At 36.7% G+C, this 11,078-nt stretch overlaps 1 protein-coding gene across 10 annotated transcripts in view; it reads right to left on the bottom strand.

Moving 5' to 3' along the window:
• Positions 1-698: 698 nt before the first annotated feature.
• WAC (WW domain containing adaptor with coiled-coil) overlaps positions 699-11,078 on the bottom strand; it is an 89,221-nt gene continuing 78,841 nt past the window's right edge. For all 10 annotated transcript variants that reach the window (XM_047868168.1, XM_047868169.1, XM_047868165.1 and 7 more), the window contains 4 exons: positions 8,937-9,055; positions 7,258-7,444; positions 5,865-5,992; positions 699-3,882 (listed from right to left, as the gene is read on the bottom strand). In XM_047868168.1, the coding sequence (XP_047724124.1) occupies positions 3,813-3,882; positions 5,865-5,992; positions 7,258-7,444; positions 8,937-9,055 (504 nt within the window). In that variant the 3' untranslated portion in view covers positions 699-3,812. The remainder of the gene's footprint in view (positions 3,883-5,864; positions 5,993-7,257; positions 7,445-8,936; positions 9,056-11,078) is intronic.

The following is an 11,078-nucleotide window of genomic DNA, read 5'->3' as shown; positions in this document are numbered from 1 at the left end:
TCTGGCATAGAGAACAGATTGGGTACGTGTGGTGGTGGTGGTAAGCGGACTAGGCAATCATGCCAGCAGTCTGGTTGGTTCATAGATGATCGTGGGTTGGAACAGAGTTGTAAACATGGAGGTAATGAGTGCTCAGATCCAAAATATATTTTGGAAACCAGGTTTGATGGATTAAATACAGGGTGCTAGACAAAGGATGCTTCCTCCGTTTGGGTCTCAAGCAATGAGGAATGACGGGATCAATTACTGAAAATGGGGACACTAGGGAATGAAGTCTGAGGCACAAGGCTTTTTTTTTTTTTTTTTTTTTTTGAGACTTTGCCACGTTAAGGCAAGTATCTACACTGACTGCTGTTTGGAGCTGAAGGGTTCAAGACTGGAGGTTAATGTGGATGAAACTGACCGAAGATTGGCATTCTCAGAGCCAAGGGCCAAGATGAGATCACCTAGGCAGACTGTACTTTCAGGGCACTCCCAAACTCAGAGGTCAGGAAAAAAGGGTACAGCAAATTAGAAGAGGACCTCAAGACCTCCAAAGATTAAGCTAAATTTTTCATCAAAATAGTGCAATTAAATTAAATGGAAACTACTGAATCGTAGTAAAACTTTTGCAGTAATTTGGTATTTTCTTACTCAAATGCAAATTATGCATTCTAAGACTAAGACTTTCAAAAGACTGTTCTGAAATAACTGCACAATATAGTCAAAACATATTTATTACTTTAAGTGTCATTTTGTACACTTCAGTACAAATACAAGAATATAGCCATATATACAGGTATTGAAAAGAAATCCGTATATTCAAAACCCACATCTAAATACAGTAGCTTTAAGTCCTCAACTACAATAGTTCCGGTTTGCAGAATAAATTACTTTGTGCCCCCCCTTTGAAATAATCCCTTAAAGCTAGTTATGTTTAAACAATAGATTGTTGGAAATGGGATAACAATTCACTTTGCAAAGTTTTAAGCACCTCCTTTCCAAGGTTTCAGAAGTGTGAAATGTATATAAAATTGAGAAGATAAAACCATTCGTTTGGGTTATTAAAAGAAGCATCAGGTCTTTAAAAAGAGCTGAAGAATGGAGTTTTCAGTGTGCTTAAAATCTGGAGTCATAGTCCAAGGTTTAAAGTGAAAAATTAGTCAAACTAGCTAAACAGAAAACAATGTAAAAGTAGGAAATCTGGTTCTTCAGGGTAAAGACTTCCTAACAGACTCACCTTCACAAAATACGTTTTATTACGACACCAGTTTTTAAGGTTTGAATAGAAGACTGCTAATGTCCTTTTAAAATAAAAACCCTGAGGTTTCCTAGGGACTCTTTGCATTCTTATTTTCAAATAATCTCAGCCAAGGTGCCCATCAAAATGAGATACGTGTTCCAAGCCATGGCAACAGGCCGACTGTATGAAGAATATTCTTGGGTATCATGCCTATCTTAAGAAATACTCCCTGGTTATCTCAAGAAGGTTTGTAGCTGGACACAATGTATTAAACGCAATGATTGAGATAATTTACTACAGAATAATAAGTGAATCAAATATTGTAAAAATATTTCCACAAAAATTTTAATTGTTTAAAAATTCACCAGGAAATTTCATATTAGGCATCTTCTCCTATATATATATATGTGAGCAATTCATTTAGGGATGTAAACATTTTTTCAAAGCAAATGAATAAGGTGACATAGATCCATAAACTATTAGCAAATAAAATTCCAATTTACCTTAAACCACAAGTCAAGTTGCCATCTGACCAGGAAACATTTGCCTACTACATCACAAACTGCTCACTTCTTTCCAGGAAAGATACAGGACTCCATCAGTTAAGAGTTCTCGCTTAACATTGCCCTTTGGAGTTTCATTTACATGCACTAATCAAGCCCAGCAAATGTTAACAATCTTACAGGTATGAACATTCCATGAGGATAGATTTTGACAGTCGTCTTTTCTTACATTTTTAAAAGGAAGCTCAAGTTACAACAACAACAAAAAAAAATCAGTTTCCAGTAGAAGACTGTGATTCCTCTTAATTACACTGGAACATTTATGTATTTTAGAAAGTATCATCCATACTATCACTTACAGTTTACTTTTTTAAAGTTTACTGAAAGGTTTGAGCATTATCTTCTATACTTTAAATATGCTTGAAGCACAAGAGCAATTTTGGAATTTTCGTATCCCAGAATGCAACAACATGTCTAACATCACAAAATAAGCCCTTGGTGCTGGCAGTTCTGAAAGCACATAAATACATCTGCCTCAATAGGAAAAAAGTCTCTAAATCGGTTAAGATTTTTGAAATTTAAATTAAATTTTCTGCATAAAGAAACCCTTGTGATTTGATAGAATACTGGCAGTGTCATGCTAAGGCCATGTGACCAATATTTTAGAAAAGAAAAAAAAAAAAGCCAAGGTAATTTTATAGTAGCAATAGTTTCTTTTTTTATTTTAATATACTTTAGGAAACAATATACAAAGCTGAGCTTTCCCACCATTTCCAGGTAACAGAAGGAAGCTCCAATGACACAAATTTAGCGTTTTGTGATGGCTAAGAACAGCAGTCAGCACCAGACTTGAACAGTTAGCTACAACACAAACATCCTTCAAAATGAAATGTCATAATAGCAAGACAGGTTAAACCAGGGTTTATAACAAATGACAACCACTTGGGAAGTGACTTAATCATTCTTGTTGAATTTCTTAGTTCATTAAATATCTTATACACAATTTCCTGTTAATATGCTTTAAACAAAACCTCCCTTAAGGAATTATTTCAATTAAGTATAAATATTCAACAAGAATAGTTCTGATAAAGAATCCCCAGGTAGTTCAATTTCTAATATGCATTGACCGAAGGAAAAGAAAAATAACAATTTTTGTTTGTTTTAACATGTTTATTACAACAGATACAATTCACATCTGACTAGCTCTGTTTCCTCTTTCCCCTCCCACAACCATGTTCATTGGGCCATTTCTTTCTAGTTGAGCAATCAATGTACTTTCAGCACACATGCCCAGCAGTACTTTTAAGTCCATTCTTACAGGGTGCAAATGGATTTCAATAATTTATACAAACAAGTGGGTTATGCTCAATCACTGCAATTTTAAGCTACTGTACACGGGAATGAAAAGGTTATAGAAAAGTGCCATAGCAACAGTGCCTTAAGAAAGGAGAAAAAGAGGAGCCTTAAAAAAAAAATGGATAAAATCAGATCGAGGATTTCAGAGGGAAATGGAACACACTGAGGAAATGAAAAACATTTCTCTGCAAAACAAATGGAGAAGCACTGCTCTTGATCAGGTGCAAGTGTGGAAACAGTTGTTTCATGATATTTTGTACACTGCCCATATGGTTCAAAATCGTATCCTTAGACACAGATCGCCTGGCGCTTGCACTGAATTTTTGAAAATGCAAGATTTCTGAATGATAAATTAACCCCCCAAAATTTTTTTTTAAAAAAGCTAATTTTGCAGACAGGTTTACATGTAAAAGGCTAGGTATTTAGCCACCTCAGCATTGATTAGTTTTGGATGTCTAAGCTCTGTTACACATGGCTTCCCATGGCTTCACTCTACAAAACATATTTACAACGTGAAGAATACATCTACAAGAAATCTACATTTCAAGGGTTTTACAAATCAATCTTGTATCTTTCCCCTGAATTGACTCTCACAGACCCCATCCCCTTGTCATTTCCTTTGCCCAGCTTAACGGTCCAAAGTCTACTTAAATGCAGCTCAAAAATGTTAAGATCGGGCAATAGAGATTTACAGTTCCTGTACGCAAAACCATGTGCAATTATTCACATCTTCACACCATGAAGGAATTCTGATTTTTTAGCTTTTCGAGTTCCTTAATTTGTTGTCTCAAAAACAGTATCCTGAAAAATAAAAGAAGGCATTAGAACTCATGTAATTCATATAAATGTTACGAAAAACCAAATTTTTAACTACAGATATTATCTTAAAAAAAGATAAAATGAGTAACTGTTCAGACTAAGTAATTAAATATGGGTTTGTTAACACAAAATGACCCTATGATACGTAAAGTATTACGATGACAAAAGTTAGAATGTTCCTAGTTTCCTAAGAATTCCAATTAATTTGAATATAAAGATTAACAACATTTTTTTTTTTTAAGTTTGAGAGCGAGAGTCCGAATGTGTGTGCACGAGTGGGGGGTGGGCAGAAAGAGAGAATCCCAAGCAGGCTCCGCACTGTCAGCACAGAGCCTGATGCGGGGCTTGTACTCACGACCTGAGCGGAAACCAAGAGTCGGGTGCTTAACTGACTGAGCCAGCCAGGTGCCCCGATATTAAGACCAACTTATAAAATGTATTTGTTTACGGTATCATCAGAGACCCACACACAAAAGGCAATGGAGGTTAAATAGGAGATAAACCTAGACTGCATGACTTCTGGGCCACAATCCAGTAAGCCTAGAATTAACTAGGTGCAGGAGGCTAATCGTTTTGAAGAACAATTCCCAACATAAATACAGACCCATAAAAACGGAGCCACGTCACAGTCCAAGTGACACATATATTTAAAATAAATGTTAGTAAAACACCAACTCCACAGGCAACTAGATTCCAGGAGCTTCGTGAAACTGTTCCCCTTCTGGCCCTCTCTTCTGTGAAGTGGGCCATTTACCGCCTGTAGCAGTGGATTAGGCACGATCATAAGAGGGACGGGCTGGTATTTACCTGTGTACACTTGTGTCAACAGTTGAGGCTGCAAGTTCCTACAAGTCAAACCGTCTATCTTACCAAGCCAAAATGAAGTCAAGCTTTGTGTCTATCAGAAGTACTTTCAGAGCAATCCTAGAGTACACAACTCTCAAGTGATACTCAAAATGTACCTCCAGATGCTTTAGTGACTGCAAGATGCGTTACTTTTCCAAGCTGAGGATAAACTCCAACTTAGTGTTTACTAAATATCTGTGGTTTCATGTTAAGAGTAACTCTACCTATAAACCAGTGACTTACACAGACAGGATGTGAAGCCATTAAAAGTTTGTCCTTCATTCTGTAATCGGCATTTAAAAAATATCTATACTATTTATTGGGATGTAGGTATCCTTACTGGAGTATGATACTAGATTAAGAAATAGGAGACAGGAAGAGTTTAAGTGAAAACAATTCAGAAAATAGATATACTTGTTGGGACAACTATAGTCTTACTGTAATTCCCAAGGGATCCACAGATGATCCAAACACCATGTAAATAACGATTTGAAATTTCAGCTGAAACAAGCATCCTCAGAATCCCATGCTCAATTAAAGAGACCCTTTGTAATCAGCTGCTGCCAACATTTCACTTTTAAAAAAGTTTTATTTTTTAAAAATTCCTGTATACTTAACATGCAGTGTTGCAACATTTCACTTCTTTTTTCTTTTTTGAGAAAGAGAAAAAGCGTGCAAGCACAAGTCAGGGAGGGACAGAAAGAGGAGAGGGAGAATCTTAAGCGAGGTCCATGCTCAATGGGGAGTCCCATTGTGAAGCTTCATCTCACAACCATGGGGATCATGACCTGAGCCAAAATCAAGAGTCGAACGCTTAGCCAACTGAGCCACCCAGGCACACAAACATTTTATTTTTTTAAAACTTACTGTACCTTACAGAGTTCTAACATAAGGGGAAAAGAAGTCTATCGCAGCATTTACCATGGGTTAGAGAATTAAAATCTAGATGCCATTACCATTCACCAGGAATACTATTAAACTATAAAAATGCAGTTACAGTAGTATGGAACATGATATAGCAGAAGGAACTTTAAATATCAGAAGTGAGATGTGGTTTATATTCTTCACATGAAGATATACAATGCTCACACAAAAATGGATTTCAGTGAAAAACTTACCTTTGCTCTCGCAAAGTTGCTTGAATTTCACATACTCGGACTAAAGATCTTAAATTTTTTAATTCAGTACAAATTTCTGACATGTGAACACTTCCCATATTATGGGCTTCTTCTCGCAATCTTGATGCCTATAGTTAAAGAAATACAAATCGTGGAAAATATGTCACAATCACATACCAAAAAAACATCAAACTGCTGGGTAGAACTTTAAACCAAGATTACAAAATAATCCTTTTATTTTTTAAAAAGTTTATTTTACTTATTGAGAGAGAAAGGGTGCGTGTGCAAGCAGGGCACGGGCAGAGAGAATCCCAAGCAGGCTCTCCATGTCGTGCTGCCACAGGCCTCGATCTCACAAAACCAGGAGATCATGACCTGAGCCAAAATCAAGAGTGGAACGCTTAACTGACTGAGCTACCCAGCCGCCCCTAATTCTTTTCCTTTAAATCCACACCTCTCGCTCTGCCCCTCCCCCACTTGTGCTCTCTCTCTTGAAAATAAACATTTAAAAAATAATAATAAAAATAAAATTGAATTGAATTAAATTAAATTAAAAAAAGAAAACCCATTGCTAATGGTGGAAAGTACTTTTCAAAGATTTCCCCTTCAACTGCTTGAGAAAACAGTATTTCCAATTTCAGTAATGCACAGCACTAGGATAGATCTCATGATTTGTGGTTAATAAAAGATGCTGAGTCAGCTAGAGTAAAGTTCAGGTGTAACACTGATAAAAGGGCCTCACTGTTTTCTTGTGTCATAAGACACACAACATTATCTCTGTGAACTGAGAGAAAATTTCAGACAGTCAGTAATCTGCTCAAAGGGAGAAGCCAGTGGCAGTTAACTGCACTGTCCAAAGGTCCCTCACTACAAAGCAAAACTGCTGCCTCACTTCTAGTTGCTAGTCTAGTGGAGAGAACGACGTAAGACTAACTATACGAACGGGTTCTAAATATCAGAGTGGCCAGCTGGGTGGAAAAAACACTATGGCTTTGATGTGAGCTCCATCATGATTTAACCGGGTGACCTTGATATAGAATTTATTTGGTCGTAAGGGACTCATTGGTAAAATGGGAAAACTCATTACCTGCAATGGTTAACAGTTTTGAGAAGTGGAGAAAATAAAGGACTCAGCACAGGTGCTAACTGCTGAGTATTTGATAACGGTAGCTGTAACAGTAATTATTTTAATAGGATAAAAAGTCACCTCATAAATACCCTATAGTTATTTATCAAATATTTTATAAAATGACTACAGACAATCTAATTAGAAATTAGTTATTTTAAAATGTAGCTTACATTCAGTGATTTGGATTAGATTTTCTAAAAGTAGAAGTTGTATTTTCGTCACTCACCCAAAGGTAAAACATCTTCTGTGAATCATGTAACATACCTGCTTCTCTGCATGATCTGCAGGCCATCCTTGAACATGTTTTATGAGATTTTCATTGAAGTGTGCTGCTAGCGTAGGTGTTAATGAACATGTAGGTCGAGCAGATGAATTCTGTGGTACAACTGTTGCATTTGATGCATTACTACTAGAAGTATGATTTGGACCAGGTGATGGACTTCTCTGGCTACTGGAAGAGAAAACAAAGTTGAATGTGTAGTATGTTTCAAAAAGTAGGTATCCTAGAAAGTGTCAATACCTTCTATTAATTTAAAGATATCCAAATTCCTAAGAAAAATTTGTTATTTGAACATCAAATAAATAGAATTTAAAATCCAAACTGTATTTATATCGTGTATTCCTCTCCACACTTTAGGGGGGAAAAAGAGCCCTTTTAACACTAATGTCAGTTAAATTTAAACTACCACTGCTCTCTAAATTTGACAACAGAAACTGTTGATTTCGTATACCAGAGACACTAATAAGAATGTTAGAAACGGTCCAGTGTTAACCGTTGTAGATACAAGGAACAACTGAATATTCTATTTTACATACATGTAGATATGGAGGGGGAAAAAAATCTATTGCCTTTGCTTAACATCAGAACGAAATACTGAATCAGAGGGTAGATAATGTGAAGCAAAATACAGGCATTTTATTGGAGAGCAATGAAGGAGTTTAGTGGCAAAATAAGACCAAAAAAGTAACACTCTGAAATTGGTTATCTTCTTTTAAAACTGTATGGTTTGGGCTAGGGTTTGGGGATATGGTGGTGAGAACCAAAAATTTAATCACCCAAGTTGATTTCCTACCTGCTTCACCAGACTTGGCTCTGAATGAATTTCAGTTATTTCCAAAAACTAAATCTCCCAAAGGATGAAGAGTTTTCATCACTGAGGATATTTAAAATAATACTGCCGCCTCTAAAGACAATTTAAAAGAAGAGTTTCCCAAAAATGTTCTGAGCAATGGCAACATTGCTGGAGTAAGAAGACAGCTTCCCAAGGTGATTATTTTGAAGGGAACAACTCTCATTTGGATGTATAAGTTCTGAAATGCTTGTTTAGAAAACAACAATAAAAACAACAGTTGAATTATTTTGCCACCTCATAGCAAGAAATAAAAATAGGAAAATCAATCAAATGAAAATCATTTAAAGTCGTATTTGTTAATTAACAAAGAAAGTGACAACACAACACAGCCCTATCTGACAAGCAATCCACATAGGGGTCAGAGTTAAAGCTATCAGGAAAACCTGACACAGACCAGTTGGGAAATAAATACTGGCCCAAGTCTTAGATGTAACATTTTTGGCTTCGTCAATACACTCAAAATCTGAAACTGCTATGAGGTTAAAAATGATGTCATTTCCAACAAGTAAAGTATTATACACTCATGTGCCCTCTTTATACAAGTATCACATATTGTTAATCCCATCATATTCCACTAAGTAAAATTCTAAAGAAAGGAATCACTTTCTTCAAGAATAACCCAGCTTCACTACTAGAGATAAATCACCTAGTTGTAACAAGATTTCCCTTTATAAATCTTATAATGCACAAAACAAAGGCTATCCATGGATTCTTCCAAGATCAAGTTCTATTACACACATATATTTATAATATTCAAACAATGCAGCATGCAATATTAAGGAAAAAATGTTTCAACACCTATCAACTTACTTTGAGCGCTGAAGACTTCGAGGAGAGACAGGTTCATGACCTTGCTGCTTGTCAGCAGTTACAGGCTGCTGTGTGGCCGATTGTGAAACCGGTCCTTGCTTAACTACTGGAGTACTAACCTGAAATGTCAAAATCTGGTGAGATATCCTTCTATCACGTAAGACAAATACCATGGAAACTAAATAAAAGCAAAAGTACTATCAATGAAAAGTACCTATTATTTCTATTCTTTAGTAATTTAAGATAACACAAATTGTCCTAATTCTGTTTCATAATAAAATTAGTATTAGCGATACAGACATATTTAATAGTATAAATCATGGTAATTTAAGGCCCCCAAATCCACACACCCCTCCAAATCTGGTTGAAAAATCTTGAACTGTGAAAAATCTAGAGATTTAAAGAAGTGAAATCAAGTAAGTTCTCCAAGTTCATGTAGTTAGAAGACAGTCAAGTTTTGAGACTAGGATCTAATTTCTTCATAAAACGGCCCAAGGCTGTTAAGACTACTTTCTGGGTGCCTGGGGGTTCATTTGATTTAGTGTCCAACTTTGGCTCAGGTCATGATCTTGTGGTTCGTCAGTTCGAGTCCCGCATCAGGCTCTGTGCTGACAGCTCGGAGCCTGGAGCCTCCTTTGGATTCTGTCTCCCCCGCTCTCTCTCTGCTCCTTCCCCCTCCTCTCTCTCAAAAATAAATAAACATTTAAAAAAATTATTTAAGGGGCGCCTGGGTGGCGCAGTCGGTTAAGCGTCCGACTTCAGCCAGGTCACGATCTCGCGGTCCGTGAGTTCGAGCCCCGCGTCAGGCTCTGGGCTGATGGCTCAGAGCCTGGAGCCTGTTTCCGATTCTGTGTCTCCCTCTCTCTCTGCCCCTCCCCCGTTCATGCTCTGTCTCTCTCTGTCCCAAAAAATAAATAAACATTGAAAAAAAAAAAAAATTAAAAAAAAAAGACTACTTTCTTAGCACAACAGTCTAAGAAACTAGTTCTCCTAATGTTGTGCCTACTGTTGTGGAAAGTTTTCTTTCCAATATGCTAATAGCTTTTCTGATTTACTGCTACTTATAGATCAAGAAAAATTAATGTTAACACATCACATAAATACAGCTGGCTCAAATTTCAACGACATGTGCAGAGAATGTATAGATTGGCCTATATATTGGTATAGGTATGGCCCATGCAAAATTCAACTGGAGTGGTCTTCAAAGAGATGTTACCCTGTAGAGGTGGAACAAGAAGAGGTCCGTAATTGTCAGTGGCGATATATATACTAGGCAGGTTCAGATGCCACTGAGAGGGAAAACAAGTAGTTTTAAACATAAGCCCCAAATTAAGGCGCAAAGGCAACAACAGCCATTTGTGATTAAGTCACATCCTCCGATAGCAGTTATTTTTTTCTTTTCTTTTTTTGATTAATTTTCTCCAAAACAAATCTGTGGATAGCCTGGTAAACTTCTGAATGTAAAAGAACATGTCCTTTTATAAAGACCATTTTTAGAAGATCTATAGAATACCAAATGTCCACTTTAAAAAAAAAAAACTTGAAAGTTGTTTTTTTTTTAATTTTGTTTTAATGTTTATTTTTGAGAGAGACAGAGAGAGAGAGAAAGAGCGTGCGCGTGGGGGGCGGGGGGGGGGGGTAGGGTCAGAGAGAAAGGGACACACAGAATCTGAACTCACGAACCGGGAGATCATGATCCGAGCTGAAGTCGACTGCTTAACCAACTGAGCCACCCAGGCACCCCGAAAAAGTTTTTGAATACAAAAAATTGATAGCCATATGCTTAAGGGATTTGAAATGCTAATTTTATAACTGACTATAAAACTAACACTACCACTTACTTCCCTTTCAGTCATCATTTATTATACTCTTAAAACACCACCGTGAAGTTAAGTTTTACGCTCTAAGGATAAGGCCTAAGAATAAGGTCTCTTTAGCTGAAACTCACAATTCTCCCATCAAAATACAGCCAAACAATAAGAAACTGCACAATAAACTAACAAGTTTAAGTCAGAATTTTAAAAACTCAATCCAGATTGACCTTAAAACACGCATAAAGGACTGAAAAAGGAAGGGATAAACCAACAGGAAGACCTAAGCTGGCCTACCATCAATTTCAAGTTATGGATCAAGGCACTTTTA

The sequence above is a fragment of the Prionailurus viverrinus genome, chromosome B4, assembly GCF_022837055.1.
Source record: "Prionailurus viverrinus isolate Anna chromosome B4, UM_Priviv_1.0, whole genome shotgun sequence".
Taxonomy (NCBI): Eukaryota; Metazoa; Chordata; class Mammalia; order Carnivora; family Felidae; genus Prionailurus; species Prionailurus viverrinus.
Note: the sequence above shows the minus strand (reverse complement) of the source record. Positions and strands in the feature narration are given on the sequence as shown.